This window comes from Gopherus evgoodei, chromosome 19 (assembly GCF_007399415.2).
Source record: "Gopherus evgoodei ecotype Sinaloan lineage chromosome 19, rGopEvg1_v1.p, whole genome shotgun sequence".
NCBI classification, from domain to species: Eukaryota; Metazoa; Chordata; order Testudines; family Testudinidae; genus Gopherus; species Gopherus evgoodei.
In genome coordinates, this window is record NC_044340.1 from 16,150,027 (window position 1) to 16,172,530 (window position 22,504).

At 38.5% G+C, this 22,504-nt stretch overlaps 1 protein-coding gene across 2 annotated transcripts in view; it reads right to left on the minus strand.

The window, feature by feature from the left end:
• The window catches only part of POU2AF1 (POU class 2 homeobox associating factor 1), a 42,602-nt gene extending 22,256 nt beyond the window's left edge, over positions 1-20,346 (minus strand). For both annotated transcript variants that reach the window (XM_030538570.1, XM_030538571.1), the window contains exons 1-4: positions 20,257-20,346; positions 2,763-2,890; positions 1,614-1,656; positions 1,246-1,517 (exon numbers count right to left, since the gene is read on the minus strand). In XM_030538570.1, coding sequence (XP_030394430.1) covers positions 1,246-1,517; positions 1,614-1,656; positions 2,763-2,890; positions 20,257-20,272 — 459 coding nt within the window. In that variant the 5' untranslated portion in view covers positions 20,273-20,346. The remainder of the gene's footprint in view (positions 1-1,245; positions 1,518-1,613; positions 1,657-2,762; positions 2,891-20,256) is intronic.
• Positions 20,347-22,504: the final 2,158 nt, after the last annotated feature.

Genomic DNA, 22,504 nt, shown 5'->3' on the forward strand with positions numbered 1-22,504 from the left:
TCAGGAGGTCATCTAGTCCAACCCCCTGCTCAAAGCAGGACCAATCCCCAACTAAATCATCCCAGCCAGGGCTTTGTCAAGCCTGATCTGTGGCTCTCTGATAATGTTTCAACACAGAGGGAATGTGTCAGGGTAAGCTGACATGATGCTGAACATGTCCTTGTCTACACTGACCAACAGTCACTCACGGTCAGCATCACGTCAGCTAAGTCAAGGTCATGTTTAAACACCATAAAATTTCCCAGTGAAAACAAGTTCCCTGGAAGCCTTATTTAAAAAACCCCAGACCACACTCTTACTGAAAAAAACTGCATTGAAATAAACTCAGAAACAGCATCTGAAACACTCAGATTCTCAAGTACAGTTTTGTCCTAGCTGTTTGTCCAAACAACAGAGCCTATTGTATATTTGATATCTGATATTCTGCGCATCTAGACAGAAGATTATAATTTATGATCCACTCTAATTGAAACTTCATGAGCACCATGAATCAAAGCTGTAGGATTCCTTGTTAAGTTGGAGCTGATGGCAACATGATTTAATTGCTCTGCATTATTTTTCCTGAGCTGCAGACAATAGTCTCCTAACATAAAATCTGCCCATTGGCCTGATCCAGCTCTCACCGAAGTCTGTGGCAGTCTCACCACTGATTTCAATGGGAGCTGGAGAGGGTCTCATGAGAACAATGCAGAATGGTTCATGAGTTAATTAGGTGGTGAGTGCCGGAGGGTTTGAGAAAGTGTGGAACAGGCAAGCTTTGTTAAGAAGATTGGATTCACTCCGACTTCAATATAGTCAAATCTTTTAGTCCCTCTCAAACTACAGTGATTCTCAGAACAATCCCCCTAACTTCCAGGCCCAAGCAGAGAATAAATCAGGCCATCACATTAGACAGTTAGGTTACTAACAGGAATTTGTAGCTCACGTAGAAAACCATACGAGAGACTCACACCAAGAAGAAACGGTTGCGTGACCATTACAGAAAGGGTCACTAAGGCATGTTTCTCTATCAATCTCACTTCTCAGGACTGTTCTCCTTGCACATGCAATTATGGCAGAGCAACTACTTCTGATTTTTCAGCATCACTTGTATAACTTTTTACTGCGGACATCATCCTTGACAATATAATGCGAGGCCGGGATGTCAGGCAATAGACAGTATAAAGATAAATTTAAATACATGTGCATCTCATAGCTCCTACTGGAAAGCAGATTTGCCGTCATTTCTAGGTATCTTTAGCTTACCGCAAAATTGGTGATCAATGGCTGGGATGCATAAGTCAGAACTGAAGAGGGTCCAACAAGTGTATAACTGGGACACATAGGCTGAACATACATGTCTGCTGTATATGGACAGCTGACTGCTTCATGTGACATATAATCTGGGTAAGTTGTCCACTGGGTTAAGGGCTGTAGGGTAGCAGGAGAAGGCTGAGAGAGCCAACCAGAACATAATGCGCCTTCATCAGTAGCTGGCAATGAAGAGGCAGTAACATCCATATCAATGCAAGGCTGACCTGCGAAATAAGAAGAGAATTGTACCAAATGTCAGCCAAAGCATGGGCTGAAACCGAGCTGATGAACAAATGAAAATAAACGTTTGGAAGCATTACCAATTGGTGAATAGGACGGAAGTGGCTGATGGGGCAAAACCACCTGGAGAACAAAGAAGAATATTCAGATATCAGTTAATCCAGAAAGATTTAAACTCAGCATATCTTGAGAAATTCTTGCTCAGAACTGAAGAAGCAATAAATATATTATCATCCATTGCCTCTTAGACTTTGCTTGGTTGAAGGTACCATGTGACTGTGTTATACAGGTATGAGAGCAGTTATTGAAAACTATTTCAGGGTGAAATTCACCTCTCTGCAGTGGGTCAGCACAAGATCCATGCTCCACTGAAGCTTAAATGGGATTTAAATGATACATGAGACCTTGTGTGGCTCCACTGCTCAGAGTGAATTTCATTGTTAGTGAAGATACAGTCAAACTGCTTCCCTCCAGGAGTTTAAATATCAGAATAAATGGACCTAGCCTAAGTACAGGACATGAGGGGCCAGACAGGTCTTTTGGACAGATTCGGTAGCTTTTAAGGTTGCTTTGCATGTTTTGTCTGGAATAGTATATACACAACAGGTAACCTGTTTAACAGAGAGTTTTCAGCACACTACAAAATAGGAAACTAGACTCCATGGGGAAATAGCTCTGCAAAGTTTTAGTGGATTTTTAAGAACTAGAGATTTCTGTATCCCAGATGATACAAAGTACATCTGCATAAGGCAACTATCCTGAATCCTGTGACTTATTTTGCTGATTTTGGTATTTTAAGCTGGGATTTTCAAAGAATCCTAAAGGAGATAGGTGCCCAAATCCCACTGAAAGCCAATGCGAGTTGGACACCGAACTCTCTCCCTTGATAACTTCAGCATTGCTGAGTTTCATGGTCTTGAATGAGCCGATTATGTTAGTGTAACATGCTGTCTTGATAAATGAGCACTAGAAAGATATGTGATCTAAGCATTGGACTAGGCAGCACTCTACTGAGTTTTAGTCCTGATTCTGAAACTAAACTCATTTGTGGCCTTGAGCAAGTCACTTAACTTCTCTGTCTCCTTTTGTACCTAACAGCTTGATCTTGCAAGATACAGAGTTCTTTCAACTTCCACTAAAATCGACGGGAGCACATGATGGAGACAGGCTGGGTGCCTATTCAGTCAGAAAGGAAGAGCTTTCCTCATGCATTTTGTGTTTTTTCTTACCGTTGTCGCTGCAGCTGCATTAACACTATGAATATTCCCACGTTTCCTCTTCAGTAGCTCCTTCACCGGTTCTTTGACACGGACACCTTGATAGGGTCGTGGCTGCTGCTGATGCTCTGAAGCAGATGCTGGGAAATATAGTTTGGTGACATTTATTTTCCTTCACCCCCATACCAGTTCAAGGCCATAATTGTCATCTAGGAAAATCCTTTCTTTGCAGATTGCCCTGTCAATATGACTCTCTTTGCCTCCTAGAACAGGTTCTCCTGTGCTCAGAGTTAATGCTGCTCCTTGAAACTAGAAAAGTGCAGACTGCCTCCAGACTTGTGTTCCTTATGTATCATATACATCACGCTGGCAATGCATTCATTCTCCAGCAACTCATGGAACAGAAGCCTTGGGATTGCTCCTCAGCATAGCATCAGGGCAAGCTAAAATGAAACGAGCAGGTCTGCATGCAGAACACCCATTTGGCTACAATCACCTGCAGAGATGCCACAGGACTGGGCCCAATATTTGTACAGTTTAAAGAAAATTATTTTAAAAATATATGTATGAAAAACGTAGGCAGAATACTGCAGACTTGGTGGTAAAGCCAGACCCAGCTATTACCCCCTCGCCCCCCAAAACAAAACCTCCACCCTCTTGCCCCAAGACTAGGATTGTTAGTAATCTGAGCAATCTGGTGTGTTAAATCAGATTCACCGTACAGTGAACGGATTCTATTAAATAAATAAACTACGATATCAGTCAACTCATATTTAAAGCCAGTGAGGACATGGTTACTCATGAAAAGTGACCACCATCATATAATACAATATGCCCTACCTTAAATATCAACAATTTTTGCAGAATTATGCTGTGTTCATTAAAGGTATGGATATTAGCAAAACTCTGGCACTATTTCTTTTTCATATATATAGGCACACACATATAAACAAACAATGAGAAAGTACCAACAGAGTTCTAGGCATTTTACAGACAGGTCTGAAGACAAAGCCCCTGCCCTGAAGAGTTTACAGTCTAAGTAGATAAAATACAAACACAGGAATGGAATGGGAAGTAACAAAAAGCTGTGATTCATAAAATGATCTATAAATCTCATGTAATAAAAGACTGGACCCTTAACTATGATCTACTTTTCTCACAATCTGAAATATTGGTTTCTTCAGGTACCTAGTGGGTATAGCATGCAAAAGATGGTTCATTTTACTGGATCCGCTGTTCCTCTCACTTGCATTATGCTTACACAGGTTTAATCCCATTGACTGCGAGGGAGCTATTTCAGAGAAAGTGCGAGAGAGGAATCAGGCCCACCATGTTCAACTTTCAAAAAGATTTGGGTCTCATGGTGGATAACCACTGAACAGGATCTCCCACTGTAAGACTGTGGCCAAAAGGGCTAATGCAATCCTGGGATGCATAAACAGGAGAATCTCAAACGAGAGTAAAAAGGTTATTTTACCTCTGTATTTGGCACTGGTGCGACTGCCGCTGGAATGCTATGTCCTGTTCTGGTGCCCAACATTGGAGAAGCATGAGAAATTGGAGAAAGCTCAGAGAAAAGCTATGAGAATGATTACAAGATTAGAAAACCTGCCTTATAGTAATAGACTCAAGGAGACCTATCTATTTTGTTTAACAAGAGAAGGTTAAGGGTGACTTGATTACAAAGTACCCACACAGGGAACAAGTCTTTAATAATGGGCTCTTCAAAGAGAAAGGTATAACATGATCCAATGGCAGGAAACTCAAGTTAGACACATTTAGGTTGGAAATAAAAGGTGTAGGTTTTTAATGGTGAGAATAATTAACCACTGGAACAATTTGCCTAGGGTTGTGGTATATTCTCCATGACTGACCATTTTTAGATCAAGATTGGATGTTTTTCTGAAAGATATGGAATTATGCTAGGGAAGTTCTATGGCCTATGTTATACAGGAGGTCAGATGATCATAATGGTCCTTTCTGGCCTTAGAATCTATGAAAATATACAATAGGCATAATCTACATGATTCCAGGAATGTCACTCTGTGTCACTCTGAAGTCTAGAACAGGGATTCTCAAACTGTGGGTCAGGACCTCAAAGTGGGTCATGACCCCATTTTAATGGTGTCATCACGGCTGGTGTTAGACTTGCTGGGTTCCAGGGCTGAAGCCTGAGCTCCACCACGCAGGGCCAAAGCTTCAGTCATGGGCAGGTGGGCTAAGCTTACATGCACCCTGCCCAAGACAGAAGCTCAGGGGCAGCTTTGCCGCCCCCCCCCCAACCCAGAAGTGAGTCACAGTGCCGTTTGAGAACTCCTGGCCTGGAACATCTGTTGAGTCAGCGTGAAGCAGTGGAAAGAGCTACAAGTATGATAAAGAGCTCTTTTTGTTCAGAATATCACCAGGCTGGATCATCCCTGGGTTTCACAGTCTGTTTCTTTCCACTTTTTTAATTTCTCAGCCATTTTGACTTTGTGAATTGCACCCATGCGGTGTATAGCCATAGGAAGACATGTATCTATGCCATACCAAGAGCCTGAAGTCACTGTAATAACAGGATGAACACAAGCAATCACTACTCTCACTCTGCAGCTAATTTACATGCACAATTTCATTGACTGTACAAAGGAGACTGCACAGATGGTGGATTATTTGGCCCAAAAGTCTTGCTCATGCGCTCAGCTGTTGTTCGCACAAATCAACACAAATCTTTCAGCACCCGCCCCAGACACAAATCAACACAATCAGACGCATAACCATACAACCAACACACACCATATCCCCAAGCCCACATAGCCCTTCCCAGCAGCACACACCCCTCATTCACCACCTGTACAAATCCACACAACTCTCCCAGCACAAAACAACCATCTGCACCATATCCCCCCAAATCACTCTGAACCTAGAATGTCTGTTGAGACAGTGTGAAGTGATGGAAATAACTACAAGTATGGTTGAGATCTCTTTTGTGTTAGAATATCACCAGGTTCAGTCATCACTGGGATTTTGCAAATTTTAAAGTTTGCAGCTGTTTTCAGCTTTTTACATCCATGACTTTACAAATTAGATGGCTTTTAGCTACTAGTATCCTATTATATATCTCATTTATATCTATATAATCTATATCTATCTATTAAACAACAAAATTCCTATTTTATATAGAACTATATAATCTAGTTATAGCCTATAACTATAATTTTATTGTTTATCTAACAGATAGATATAGATTATAGTTATAATCTAGTTATAGCCTATATAGTTCTATTTATAGATATAGCCAAAATATAGAATGGGAATATGTTATACCTATTGTTGCATATACACTGCAAACACAGGTCCCAATTCAGGAAAGCATCCCAGTTCAGAAACATATTTAAACAAATTCTTCAGTGGAAGCATATGCTTGCATGCTATCCTGCATCGGGGTCACATTCAGTTCTAAATCAAGCTTTGTGTATTGCCTTCCAAAGAGGTTTAAAAATTAGTTAGCAGGAGCATGAGATATGGCAGCTAACTGGTTCCACAATTCATTTACTTTAACAGTGTTTTTCTTTTGAACGTTCCTGCTTCTCAATACACTCCTTTGATTTTTCTTGCTTTGCAGCCAATTATCATAGTGACAGATCCCAGGGCTTAAGCCAATAAACTCCTAAGATCCACTTTGAAAACCAAAGCTGGCAGCCAGTGAAAATGCCTATCATAAAACTCTTGTGACATTTTGAGTCACAGGGAAGTACAATACTTCAGTAGCTGATATTATTGAGCCTTATCTTACATGAAGTATCCGGGGCAATTAGTGGCAGAAGGAGACTGTGGTGTATCAAAGCTCAGAAAGCTCTGATCGTTATAAAACCAGTGATATCAACACTTTAGCTGCCATACTTTCACTGAACTTTGATTTGTAAATATACCAGCTGATAAATTCCCATTTCTAAAGAATCTGGCTGGCCCTTCTATTTATTAAGTATAACTAAATATTTCTTGAAACCATATCAAATATTGAAGTTAAAATATAATTAAACTTAGAGATCATTTATTTAGAGATACAACAAATTGTTCATATGATAAAACAAAATATTCATTAGACTTCTATTCATCTCTTTTATATACAAATGGATATAATATTTGGATATTTTAATTCGTGTGTGCTACAGAATTTTAAAACATACATCTACTCTAGATCAGCAGAGTCAATGTCTACATAGGCTATTCATCATTCTTACATTTTTAAGACATTAAAAGGGTTCAGCAGTTACAGACATTTAAAATGTTTTTAATACATTTCCTCCCCCCACGCACACACACACATTGAGATCATCAAGTGATGCTGAGATATTAATTGTAAATGAAGTTCTCACCATCCAGAGGGCCAGCAAGAGATCTCTGTACTACTTAAACTCTGAAAATAAGGCTTAAATGGGGACTTAAGTAATGTATAAGCCTTGTGTAGGTCCTCATCCAGAAAATGATATTAGTGGAGCTCACCCTTGGGTGTTCTAGTGAATCTATGCATGATTTACTTTCTTGAAAAATGCCGTAATTGGATAGTTGTATCAAGAGTGTCTAGCTATCAGTTGATTACAAGTTAAAAAAAAACCAATAGGTGGTGAAAACTTGATTTGCTCTAAGGTCTCACATCCCTTAAAAGATAATATCACATCATAAACCCTGTTAAAATACGGTTATATTTTTGCTTATCCAAAATAAATAACATATTTTAATTTATATTTCTCTTAACCCGATGCTTCCTTTGGACACCATGTTGTGAATAAGTATGTGTTTCATTATATGGGTATGGGTATGGGTCCAGGGTCAGAGTTTCAGCTCAAGTTCTGAAGCATCATTGAATTCAAAGGAATTATACCAATTTACACCTGCCAAGAATCTTGTGTCTCTAATAAATTTAACTGTATTTCCCTCAGTGGTTTGAGCACTGGCCTGCTAAACCCAGGGTTGTGAATTCAATCCTTGAGGGGGCCATTTAGGGATTGGGGGCAAACAAACAAACAAAAAAACCTGTCAGGGACCGTACTTGGTCCTGCTAGTGAAGGCAAGGGACTGGACTCAATGACCTTTCAAGGTCCCTTCCAATTCTATGAGATGTGTATATCTCCATATATTACTATTATTACCCTATTAGTCTTAAGGAGAATCAGAAAAGCCCAGATTCTAGCTGGTGTAAATTGCTCTAGCTGCACTGATTTGAATGGATCCACTGTATTGTAACAAATCTTGCAAAGCTTGACAACAAGGTAATGCATATTATGGATCCATGGCAGGTGCTTATAAATTTCAAAATGTGGCAACTTTTTCAATTATTTAGCTTTTGTAAAGCTACCTAAATAAAGGCATTGCAAGTTAATGCCAAGCAATATTTTTTTAAATATCTAAGCTTGTTATAGAAACATATTCAAGCCTTACTCATGTCTCTTGTTTACCCTCCTGTAAGTTATTAATGTCTTACCTTTTTTTTTAAGGAAACCTAATCCAACTGTTGCATTTCAGTGTGAATATTAATTGCCTAGTTATAAACCACTTAATCATGGAATGTTGAAAGGCCCTTACAAATAGTGGTGGTACCAGACACGACTATAAACATGTGTTTAAAATGTTCTCCTCATTCTTAACTGGAGACTAAGACCCAAATTCTGATCTCATTTACATCAGTTTACTACTGGTGTAAATGCAACCACTCCCTGATTTCAACTGGCATAACTGAGAAGACAATCAGACTGTAATTTTCTGTTAATACAGCTTTATTAGTCTTAGTACTAATGAAAGTGCCTAGGATTCCCACTTAAGGATCAGAACCTGATTCTAACAAAGAAGAGAGTCCTGGCCCTAGACAACTGAGGAATCGATAGCTATAACCTGAAGAACTATCTGAATATTAAACAATATATTTGAAATTAAGGGCATTAAAATAGCACTTTCTGTTTTATATAATTCATTTACATATGCAATGATATTATTTTGTACTTTAATGAATTTTAATTACATGCCAGACTCTGCTCCCACTGTTCATGCTGGGTGAAATCCTGGCTCCACTGAAGTCAGTGGGAGCATCATCGATTTCAGCTGAGCCAGGATTTCACTCCTTGAGGAACTGCACTGATTTTAGTGGATTTACTTGCAAAGTAGGTTAATATGCAGTTTGAGTAAGAGTGGCACTATCTGACCCCAATCTTTTGGGAGTTTTGGGGGGGGTGAGGTGGAAGGGAGAAGACGACATTTACTGTAAAAGCTGATAAATATACCTATTCACAGTTTCCTGTGTCAGCAACCAAAAACCTGAAAAAATATAACAAAGTCTGCAGAACATATTTCAGTTCCCCCAGAGCTGAAACAAAAATAATGTTAGTGCAGCTGCTTTTCCACTAGTCAAGTATATACCATGTCTGATCTTTATAGAAGTACCCACAGAAAAATGGCTTTCTGCTTTGGTGCACAGTTCACTGTAGAGAGCAAAAAAATCTGATCATTACAAATTAAAAATGACATGAGGAATAATGACATTCCCCAAATTCAGGTAAGTTCCTGATTCAAACAAACCTAGGCACTTCATTCTTCACCTTTTGGTGAAAGGTTTATCTTAAAACAAATGTTCCCCATTATACAATGTTCAGACAAAGCAGCATTTTAATTGGTTGCTCATGATATGTGCTGTAAATGAACAAAGACACACATGAACAAATTCTTTTAAAACAAATAAAAATACTTCACTAAAGTGGCAACAAGATGAGTGCAAACAATGAGCCAGATTCACTATGTGTTCCAGCTGCTTTGCACAACTCCTGTAATGAAAACAGCCATAAATCCGGCTTATACAGGTACTGAAGCCAGGTTTGCAGCTGCTTTTTGTGGTCAGAGCAGTGCAAACCAGCTATGGTCAATCCAGAGCCCAGTAAAATCAATGGGAACCTTTCCATGGCTGAACAGCTTTGCATAATTTCTGAATGTAAAAATTTCAGTTCATTGCAATTCTCCATAGCCTGTTCTTATACCAGCTACTATGAAACTACTATGTGTTGTATATCAGGGATCCTTTCATCAAAGTTATTACTCAGGATTTTGTTGAACATTTTAATGCTGACAAACACCCAACACACACATAGATCCCAGGGTTCTGGGCTGTCACTCAAAATGATTGACTGTTACTTCAGGCTCAGCTTATGAGAATATTTACCAAACCCACTAACCCTGCTGGATCTTTGCACAGACTGACAATAGAAAACAATGATAATACTGTTTTACTACAGATTTCTGAAGAATCTTCCCAGACTGGTTTCCAAAAGAATAACAATTGAGCACCTTGAAGTCAGTGCAAAGATTCACATTGATTTCAATGGATTTGGATCAGGTTCTTACTGCAGACTAATATGAGCGCATAGTTACAGGTAACATTTATCTCTTCTCTACCTATTCCTCTCCTTTTTTGGACTTATATTTGGGGTGGGGAGCAGATCTGTGTCTAGTGTGAATCTTGGCATTGAAGTCAGTAGGACTCTTGCCAATGAGTTCATTCGAATCAGGATCAGGCCTTAGATCATGGGGTTACAGATGCTCAGAGAACATACTGTGCAAGAAAGCTTGGCAAAGAAGGGAGAAATTCTGAGCAGATTAATAGCTCAAGCAGCGATATTGTAAAATTCTGGGCTTCAGTTCCTGTGGCTCCTTGTCCTTTGGAATCTTTATCTCAGGTATGTCCATAGCTCCTAGCACCACATTATCGAAGTGCTGAATAAGAGGTCATAAAACTTGCCTTTGAATAAGAGCCAAGTTAACTCTGCAGTGAAGACATACCCTACGATTTGTCTATGCCACAGTACCAGCGAGAGTTTTTCTGTGCAGTCAGTTCTGCTTCTTAACAATCTACATATGCTAAACGCTAACATGCATATTGGTGCTTTGAAACCAGCACTGAGAACTGGATTTTTTAAATTATTTTTTCTTAAGAATTAAAACAAAACTCATTTTCCAGCATCCTGTCTCTAATCAGTCCCGAGCTGTGAAGGCAATTAATGAGAAACAGCTGCATAAAAATTGCAAGGGTCAAAAAGCATGAAAAGTTTTAGCTCTCTAAATTTCAGACTAATATTATTGCCCTGCACACACACTACTCAGTACAATTTCCCATCAAGCCAATTTCCACTTTGAAATATACTGCATGCCTGAGTGACTGCAACAGCAAATGACACACTTCTCACAGTTTCAGAAGATTTAATGTTTCTTTACTCACACTCTGGCATATGACAAGCTTATCAATTTATCAAAGCAACCGGTGTAAATATTTTTCTTCTTTTCTGTTACCTCTCCAATATAATCAAAAAACTACAGAGAAATACAATGGCAATCTTTTTTTATTTGCAGTAATACAGAAGAGCAAACAATAACTGAATAACCAAAAATTCCAGGCTTTCAAGTAACAGGCTAGTCTGAGTTTTTGGCTTGAATCTTGAAAACGGCATTGCACAAGGCAGGCTGCTGACACCTTTATTCTACACTGTGAACTTTAATTTTTTAAAAGAAATCACGCTTAGCCTTGGATACACAACTTTTATGCTCTGCAATCACAATCTGCTTACAATAATATAACAATGCCTCTTTAGAAGTATTTAAGTAATGGCGTAAATACTGTATAGTGTATATAATGGGGTAAACAAGTGTCAGACTTGTTCATGTCCACACTTTATGTTGGTTTTGGATATTGAATCCTTTTACATATTTTTAAAAATACTATTAATTATTCAAACTAGTAATACTATTTTTGTATTTGTTGCTGCTTTAGGTTTAGTATACTTTTAACTATTTAGCTGTTAACTAAGTATTTCTGTCAGAGTTGAATTTTTTCCCCGAGTTATCGATATTTTGTTTTGCAATGTATCTAGTTTAATAAAAGGCTATACTGTTCCAGTGGAACTCAGGGAAAAGACTTTTACACTGATAAAAATATCTCTCCAAAAAGCTAAACACCTAGGCAGGTGACCCTTTTACAGGGCTTTATTTAATCAACTCTTCTTGTATTTAAATAAAGTCTTCCTAACCCTCCACAATTACTGACCAATAAGGACCTGGTGTTTAAGGCACTGGACTTGGATTCTGGAGATCCAGCTTCAAATCCCAGCTGTGCTACAAACGGCTTGTGTGATGCTGAGCAAGTCAACAAAGGCCAGATTTTCAAAAGATATTTACATGACTAAAGATGCAGATAGGTGATTAGTGAAATTTTCAAAGGTATCAAAGCAGGTTAGGCACCTAACGCCCATTGGTTTCAGTGGGTGCCTACCTGCATCTTTAGACCCATTTGAATGCACATAAAATAATAATAATAATAATAATAATAAATGGAACATCAGCTAAAGAGATGATAAATTCCATCAGATGCTCTCCACAATGTAGCTGTCAGCCTGGGCATGTGATGGTATGCGTCAAGACAATTCCCTTGCGGTGATGGGACAATATCAACCCTCTGGTGAACCCCTAGCCAATTAGCCAAGTTTCTACCAAGGTGCACTTTTGGGGGTAAAAATTCTATGGCCCATCCTCATTCTTCTATCTTCTTGGTCAGCGGGTCTGTGGTGTTACTGGAACCCCAGAAATGCAGTAATCTTTACAAGCTGTGAGAGGCACTAGGGAGAACAGGCATCCTCGCAGGGCTACTCAGGAAGGAGTTCAGTGAGTTAAACTCCCCTCCCTTCTCCTCTCAGGGGTTTCATGAGTGTCTTCTTCTGCCTCATGATCTGCCAGGAATATTCAGGAGTTGGGAACTAATAAGCACCCTGCACTCTTTGCTCCCAGAATCAGAGAGGATCAGGATTTACTCCTTTGAGACTGCAATAGAAGAACTAGGCAGGGTATTTAGCCAGTTCCAAGCCAGATTCTTCAAAGGAAGGTGTAAACTCTCATGGTGTGCTGGGCTGATGGGAGATTTTCTGACTGGCCTCAACAAACACATCCGGCTCCTTCGTTGATGTGCTACTAAGTAACAGATAACAGGCAGGAATATTCCCGCTGCATTGTACTGACCAACAGAACTGTGTGATGTTATCTGATAAATCATGAACTCACTCAGAAGATAACTCATCTGTGTTGCATTTGATTATCAGTTGATTTATGGTCCTGTCAGTGGGTTTTCTGTCCAAATTCGACATTTCTGCTTCTCCTGGAATGCTGGGATAATGTGACTATCACAGCTGCAGTTCTGCATGTTGCAACCTGTCTGAAGGAGTCAACAAGAAGCACTCTGTGCATCTGACACATTCTAGCTTTCCCATGAAGCATTACTATTATTTCTGTAAGTAATGCTGACAATTAGAGCTGGATAGGAGTGGATTATACCATGGACTGTTTGCCACATTATGGGCGGATACTTCAATAAAAATGTAGTTAAATGCAAAGTGCTAAGCAAACATCTGGGCAGAGTGTTTGCTCTACAATCAAAAAATCTTGAGTGAGAGCGAAGGAACCAGAGTGCTGGTTCATTGCACAGTATAAGGAAACAAACTTCGGAGACTTCTGAGCAGAATTAGCACTCTAAATCAACAGACCACACATCTGACCTACCCTAAAAGCAACAATGTACTTATGGACAGTTTTTTGGTTGGATCTCATTGTGATCTCTTTGGTGTAAATCAGGAATAACTAGTGAAGCTAATGGAGTTATATTAGTGTAAAGCCAGTGTAAGTGATACCAGAATCATGGCCAATCATAGAATCATAGAAATGTTGGTCTGGAAGGGACCTCAAGAAGTCATCAAGCCCAGACCCCTATGCTGTGGCAGGACCAAGTAAACCTAGACAATCACTGACAGGTGTTTGTCCAACTTGTTTTTAAAAGCTTCTGATGACGGGGACTCCATGGCCTCCCTTAGAAGCCTGTTCCAGAACTTAGCTAACCTTAGAGTTAGAAAGTTTTTCCTAATATCTACCCTAAATCTCCCTTGCCGCAAATTTAGCCCATTACATCTTGTTGACCTTGAGTGGACATGGAGAACAATTGACCACCATAGTCTTTCTAACAGCCTTTAACATATTTGAAAACTGTTATCAGGTCACCCCCACCCCGCAGTCTTCTTTTTTTTCAACACTCAACATGCCCAGTTTTTTTTAACCTTTTCTCATAGGTCAGGTTTTCTGAACCTTTTATCATTTTTGTTGCTCTCCTCTGCACTCTCTCCCATTTATCCACATCTTTCCTCAAGTGTGGTGCCCAGAATTGGATACAGTGCTCCAGTTGGCGCCTTCCCAGTGCCGAGTAGAGTGGGACAATTACCTCCTGTGTCTAACACTACAGTTAATAAACCACAGAACCATATTAGCCTTTTCATGTAGCTACAGCACAATGATGACTCTTATTCAGGTTGTGATCCACTATAACCCCCAGATCCTTTTCAGCGGTACTACCACCTAGGCAGCTATTCCCCATTTTGTACTTGTGCATTTGACTTTTCCTTCCTAAGTGACGCACTTTACACTAGTCTTTACTGAATTTCATCTTGCTGAATTCAGACCAATTCTCCAAATTTTCAAGGTCATTTTGAATTGTTAACCTGTCCTCCAAAGTGCTTGCAACCCATCCCAGCTTGGTGTCATCTACAGTATCCTGGGTTTTTTTTGTTGTTGTTATTTTAATGAAGTGATTACAGGCACTGTGAAGATTGGTAAGAACTACATTTGGTCTAGTCAAGATGGGCCTTGGATTCTAGAGGCTGTACATATCATTGTTTCCTATCTGCTCCGGTCTGCTGCATTCTAGTGAACATTCTGAATACTCTAATTTGCAAGAATCCTGCATAGTGATTACATTTAACTTGGATACAAGAAAGATGATGCAGACTAACAAAAGTAATCTTAACTTTTCTTTTACACTGATAGAGTCTGAGGCTACAGAAAACTCTGAAGAGATTTAGGATGCAGTTTGTAGAGCTTGTTGAAGAGGTCTGCTGTTGTAATGGCTGCAGAGGGCAGCAACATCATGCATGAGGATATAAAAGGTCTAAGCCAATGCATGTTGAAGTCAATGGGAATTGGTAAAAAGTAAGTGCAATTTTTCAGAACATTGGAGCTGATATTACAGATGGGGGAACTGAGATACACTAATGGGAAGAGATTTACAAATAGGTCTCACCCTCCCAACCTAATCCTTAGCTACAGCCCATAATATTATTTCTATTTTAGTAAAATAAGTTTTCCATTTAATCTCTGATGTGGTCATTCATAGAGCCTGACACCTGGTTTGTGAAGCACTGATGTGCTTGATTCTTGTGCTATCCACCTTTCCCAGAGTGGTGTTACCAAAACTAAGACTCACAAGATGCAACACATTTTAGTTTCAGCTTTCAGTATCATTATTTGATACTTTCAGAAAGAGTACTAAAAACCTCACATCTGTTGTGGTGTGCAGCAAGGGCTTTACATGATTTAAAAGCCATTCTGGTGGAGGCAAGATTGTCAAAGAGGCAAAGTGGAGTCGGGCGTACAATCAACAGTACTTAAGTGACTTAGGAGCCTAAGCAGTCAGTGGAACATAGTGTCTTAAGTCACATAAGTGCTTTTGAAATTCTTAACTTGTGTGCATAAATACCATTTCATTTCACTTGGAGTCGGGTGCCTAATTTTCTCAGGCATCTTTGAAAATCTCACCCTTAAATCAAAGAAATTATTTGAGATGGTCAAAAAAATGTCATCAAAATTTCAAATGTTTGAAAAATGTCAACCAGCTCTATAAACTATTCACACAGAAATCAGTTGCACGAAAGGCATGTTCATTTGGTCATAAAAATCATATATCATTTCAAACGCATGTAACAAAATGGTATTTGGTGCTGCGTTTTTAGAAACTTGTCGTTGCCATTAATAAACAAAAAATAGTTGCAATGAGGGCTGGATTCCATTAAATAAAACCCTTCAAAGATGTGGGAAGCCCGTAGCAGTCATTTATCTTCTGCCATGGGTGGGGGCATGGCCTAGGGTCTGACTTTCATACTAAGATGCACTGCTTAAAGAGTCTTTGCAGGATTGATGCATTGAGGTCCCAATCCTGAAAAGATTTTTTTTTCCCATGCAGAGTGCAGTGACGTCAAGGAAACTACTCCCAGTGCACAAACTTCAGCACATGTCTTTGGAGGATCAAGGTTTGACTGTAAGCTGTCTTGGGCACAGTTAATTATTTTCGATATCTTTATACTGTGCCTCGCAGGAAGGACTCCTCACTGAATTGAGGTCTCTCTCTATGGTGCTACTGTGATATAAATAGTAATAATGAGCAAATTTCCTCCAATCAGGCTATGAGCATTCAAATCTGACGTCTTGGGTCATTCTTGCAGTCTCTTCTAATCAGGATGGGAATCATACTGTTCTAATGGTGCTTCCTGTTATCTTAAAGATCTTTTCAATCTACTCTGAGATTTCCCACCTTCCCTGTAAAACGCTGCGGTAGTTGTGCAGAATTCTGTTTGAGTTTTCTTCCACCCTCGTATATAGAATCATAAAATCATGAGTGGTGTGGAGAAAGTGAATAAGAAAAAGTTATTTACTTGTTCCTATAATATAAGAACTAGAGACCACCAAATGAAATTAATGGGCAGCAGGTTTAAAACAAATAAAAGGAAGTTTTTCTTCACTCAGCGCACAATCAACTTGTGGAACTCTTTGCCTGAGGAGGTTGTGAAGTCTAGGACTATAACAGGGTTTAAAAGAGAACTGGATAAATTCATGGAGATTAAGTCCACTAATGTCTATTAGCCAGGATGGGTAAGGAATGGGGTCCCTAGCCTCTGTTGTCAGATGAGCTGGATGGCAGGAGAGAGATCATTTGATCATTACCTGTTAGGTTCACTCCCTCTGGGGCACCTGGCATTGGCCACTGTCGGTAGACAGGACACTGGGCTGGATGGACCTTTGGTCTGACCCAGTACAGCCATTCTTATGTTCTTATGTTCTTACGGGCTGAACAAACATTTATGTTTCTGACCTAAATATAGTGACATTTCAGAACAAAGCCTTTCACCTGATTTGTAAATCCAACTTGACAGTACTCTCCATTCAGGTGACCACTTTGGACAGCTTTAATACAAAAAAGGCTGAGTCACCCCATTTAGTGACATCCACTTGCAACTCTTTGCAGTCAGCTTTTGACTTAACTATCATATTCATTTATGTGTCTGATAATTCTGTTCTTTACCATAGTTTCAACTAAGTTGCCAGATACTGAAGTTAGGCTTACCAGCCTATAATTTCCACGATCACCTCTGGATCCCCTTTTTTAAAAATCAGTGTTACATTAGGTATCCACCTGTCATCCAGTACAAAGGTGATTTAAGCAATAGGTTACATACCACAGTTAGTAGTTCCACAATTTCATGATGCCTTCAGTACTTTTGGGTGAATACTGTCAGATCCTGGTGACATATTACTGTTTACTTTATCAATTTGTTCCAAAACCTCTTCTAATAACAGCTCAATCTGGGACAGTTCCTCAAATTTGTCACCTAAAAGAAAGGCTTAGGTGTGGGAATCTTCCTCATATCCTCTGCACTGAAGTCTGATGCAAAAATTCATTTAACTTCTCTGCAATGGCCTGGTCTTCCTTGAGTGCTCCTTTAGCATCTTGATTATCCAGTGGCCTCCTGGATCATTTGGCGGGCTTCTTGCTTCTGATGTACTTTAAAAAATTATTGTTAGTTTTTGTGTCTTTAGATAGTCGCTCTTCAAATTCTTTCTTTGCCTGCCTTATTATCTTTTTACACTTGATTTGCCAGAGTTTATGTTCCTTTCTATTTTTCTCAGTAGGATTTGACTTCCAATTTTTAAAGGATGCTTTCTTGCTTCTAACTGCTTCATTTACTCTGCTGTTTAGCATTTTAGCAATGGTGGTTTTTTAGCAATGGTGGCATTTTTTTGGTTCTCTTCCTTTTTTTTTTTTAATTTGGGGTAAATAGTTTGAGCCTCTATTATGGTGTTTTCAAATAGTCTCCAAACAGTTTGCAGGCATTTCACCCTTGTGACTATTCCTTTTAGTTTCCACTTATCATAGCTTCCTCATTTTTGTGTCATTCCCCTTTTTGAAATTAAATGCTCCTGTGGTGAATTTCTTTGGCATTTTCCCCCTACAACGATGTTAAAATGTATTACATTATGGTTGCTATTACCAAGCAGGTCAACTATATTCGCCTCTTGGATCAGAACCTGTGTATCACTTAGGAGTAAATGAATAATTGCCTCTCCCCTTGTGGATTTCAGGACATGTTGCTCCAATAACCAGTTATTTATGGTATCTAGAAATTTTATCTCTGCATCCCTTCATAAGGTGACATATATCCAGGTCTCCAGAGTGCCAATCTAGTGCTATAACCACTAGATCATCCTTCCTCTCAACACAGGAAGCTACAGCAATTAGCTATTTATCACAATGACTTAGGAAAAAAAGGCAGATTTAAGAGTGTTGTAATGGTTTTAATATCTAGAAAGTATTTATTTAGATTTAAATAAAAATAAAAATTACACTTAAGGTCTAGCACCCTAACATGTAATTAATCATACAATAAAACCTCAGTACCAAAAATAATAATTTCAAACATGAACTCAACCAGTCAGCCACCTACAAAAATCTCCCTGTTGCTCCTCCCATTGTTCTAAGACACATACCCTCAACTCTGCCCCAAAACCTTCTTGAGCAGATGTCAAACAGAACTACAATATCTCCACTGCCCACTCTTTACCTGGTGTAAAAAATATGCTTTGAAAATGTCCAATAAGAATTGCTATAACAGATTCTTGCATTGAGAACTGGAGGGGTGCCCTGTGGATGAAGTGACAGGAAGGTATTGCACAAGAGTTGCAGTGTTTTGAAATGGAATTCGTATAGTCACATTGTGGAGACAACCAACCCCTAGTACTGCAGCCTGGTTACTCACAACATAGACCTGTAATTCCTACTAATCTTTAAAGAAGCTGTGGATGTATCAAGGGAAGAACACACCCTAGCAATATTCAGTAGGACTATTGTTCTAACTCTACCAAAGACAACAAACTTGGATCATGTGTCTCTGTCCTTGCAGCTGAAATCTAAGATTCACAGATTTCTTAGCTACTAGATTATATTTGACTCTGATCTTGCTGCAATTTGTTTTAGATTGCTGATTCTATATAATATGCACTATTGATTCTGAAAAGAGAAAAAGATAATGAGAAGAAAAATGTTACTATAGTGCTACCATAGTCTACTACCTGTCATGTGGCAATACAAACTCAAAGTACATGAAAAAAAATAGCTGGAGTTGTTGCTATTTGATTCTGCAGTCCATAATATAACTTCGAAAATCCACATTTTTACCAAAAGGAAAAAATGACTATGCAATTCTCAAACAAAACAAACAAACACAGGAAAAATATTTAAATCTGTTACAAAGAAAATATGATTAACTGTTGATTATCTCCGAATAATAGGTACAGATAAAACTGATCTTTGTCTACTCTTTGATCTCTAACATAATGGAAAAGAAGGTTCATCTGTGTTCCATGTTAGTCAACTCACTGGAAAATATTTAAGAAATTAACCCTTTCCATTCAGGTATGTTGTGCTATAGGTTAAGTGATAGTGTAGTGAAAGGTGAAGGATGTTACTATGGTTGCAAAAACAAACATCATCTAGAGAAATATGCCTGGAGGCAATAAAAGAATTAAAAGAAACAATACAAATTTCTACATGTATTAGAGAAAGAACTAAACTATTTGAGGAAAGATGGGCCCAAATAAAACAAAATGATTTAAAAAACCCGCGGATATAACAATATATATATATATGGTAATTTACAGCCCATACTTACTCAGCTCTGCTCTGTTCCTTGTCTTTTATATCTGTCACTTTCTCTTTGAATACTTATGTAAGAGGTTAACTCAGACAGTCAACGATTATGTTTATCTTTAATAAAAAGTTAGTAACTAAAGGTCAGATCCTCAACCGGTGTAAATCAGCATAGCTCCATTGGCATGCCAATAGCTCCATTTGCAATGAAGTTATCCTGCTTTATAGTTGCTGAGGATATGACCCTAAACACATCACTCAGAAGCCGAGATGTAAAGGAAGTTGAAATACTCCTTTGACTGCTCAATATCATGTTTGGTAAAAGTCATCTCCACATAAAAGTCAGATACAAAAATAAGATTGATAGTAGCCTTCATTTTTAAAAATGAAAACTCTGGCATGTAACCCCTGTAACCTTTGACATAATACCTTGCATCCTGTAACTGTTTTTATGAATCAGTTGCCATTTGATTCAAAGTGATTAATGCCAACAAAGCAGTGATGTTGTCTTGTGTTAATATCCATGCTGGAAAATTAGTATCACACATTTAGTAATTGTCTCTCCTAAACCAGGCACCTCTCAGTACGTGGATATAGTAAAATCTCCCATGCTATTCTAATACTGACTTAGAGCTATTATTCAGGTGATCTTCATATATCTACTCTAGTTATGAAAAACAAAGGCAATCAGAACTCACTTACATTTTTGCCAGTGCATATTCTGTGGCAGAACGGAGTCTTTTCTCTTTGAAGAAGATAGTGTGGCTTTTTAATCGCTAACTGTGTTTTCACTTCTTTACAAGTGATGTGATAACTGACTGTCAGAATGTTTCCTTCAGCTTTTTAAAAGCCCTAGGTTCCCGCTGAGCAACGTGATGTCATCACATCCTCCAACCACAAATACTTTATATTTTCCTTTGCTATGTTTTGTTCTTCGCCACATTATGCAGTTTCTCCAAGGCTAGAGTGCGCTGGAAGATATTATGCATAAAAGACACGTTACATCACCTAAACATTTTTTAAACAAACATTAAGGTCCGGAACCTATAGTCAATAGGAGTTTTGTCTGAGCGAGGTCTGCAAGATTGGCCCATAAGATTCTAAAGCTGAATCACACAAGCATCTTTTAATATATGTTTTTTTTGTTGTTGATCTGTTGTGTTTACAGGAGCATATGTATGGCCAGACTTCAGCTGGGCTAAATCTGCATGGTTCCACTGACTTCAACAGAGCTGCATGGTTTACACCAGAGGAGGATCTGGCCCTTTAGTGCTCAACTGTTTTAAAATACAAGCCTGAGCTCAGTGTTTTCTCCTGCCTTCCGAGAATCAACTCCCTAGGGTCACTAAATCTGAACTCATGAGGAAACACCTGTAAACACTTCAAGCCTCATTAAACGACGACATCCTCCATTTAAAAAAGAAACCCTGTTTTTTCTGTTTTGTTTTTGCTGAAATACATCATTTCCTATTAAAAAAGAGATGGCTGCAGAAATGAGTTACTGATGACCCTAAGTGAGTTGAGGTCCTGAAATCTAGTCTGGGGCTCAATCCTAGAATGGGATGCATGAACTCAATGGAATTTAAGGAAGGTGGGCACCTCACAGAATCAGGACCCTATTTTGTACCATTTTACAAGTGTATAATTGGTTTTAAATTTAACAAGAAAAGAGAATTAAATCACACACAGACTATAAGTTAATATATGTCTATCTCTTTAAAACATTTTCTCTAAGACCTTTCAGTATTAAAAAAAATAAAGAATATCTGCTTAATGCAGAAACAGGATTCACCACGTCTGCTGTCTCCGAGAGTCCTGATGGTATTATTTAGCCACATTTTGCATAGCTATATTAGTGTTCACTTGTAGTCATGCAGTGTAATATCCTCTTTACTGTTAGTGCTTAGTAACAGTAGGCATTCAGTTAGCTAACACTGTACAGATAACATGTAAGATAGGGCCTGGTCCAAAGCTCATTGAAGTCAATGAAAAACAATGAGGAGTTGTTAGAGACTAACACATTTATTTGGGCATAAGCTTTTGTGGGCTAAAAACCACTTCATCAGATGCATGTAGTGGAAAATACAGTAGGCAGATATATATACACAATACATGAAAAGACGGGAGTCTTTCTCTAAATTTCAGTGGGGTTTTGATTAGGCCCATAGTAAGAAAAATTCCCACTCTCTGTTATGTTTCTGTTACTGAAAAAAGTAGGCAATTCCCCCTTCAGCTAATGGAATTTTGTAGATTATTGTAACAGCACTTAACTCTGTAATATGCATCAAAATATATGTTGACAACAACAGTAACCACTTTCTTAACAGGTCAGGCAATTTAAAAATGTGGGACAGATTGTTCCCGCACGAGCCAACAGAAGTTCTGTTTAATACCCGATGGTATAATATGGTCTCAGGAAGTTGCAAGGAGAAGTCAGCTGCAGTTTTGCTTGAGTAAGGAACCGGTCCGAACAACAGTAAAAAAAATCAGAGTATGGTACTTTAAGAAACATATTCTTGACCAGTCCTTTTAAAGAAATTGCATTCTGATATTGTATGACCACTTTAAATGTCATGGTAAATAAAGTCCATATGCAGGTCACTTTCAAGGAGTAAATCAAGGAGTATATATGGCCCAAATTTTCAAAAGTATGCACTTAAGATGTCCATGCACATTTGCACACACCCAAGTTATTCATGCAAAATCTATTGTGCATGACTGATTCTGAGATTTGCACAGTCTTATGTGCCTATGCAACTTGCACAAGTATAGTGGATAATACATATGTGCAAATTATATATATTATGTACTCACACAAAGTTCATACATAGATACAGATACAGATATAATCTAATTTTAAAATCTCATTGAACTAAATCACCCAAAGTTAAATGTTTTTAAAACATCTTTATATCAATACTTTAAATATCTGAAATTGTACAGTTAAAGA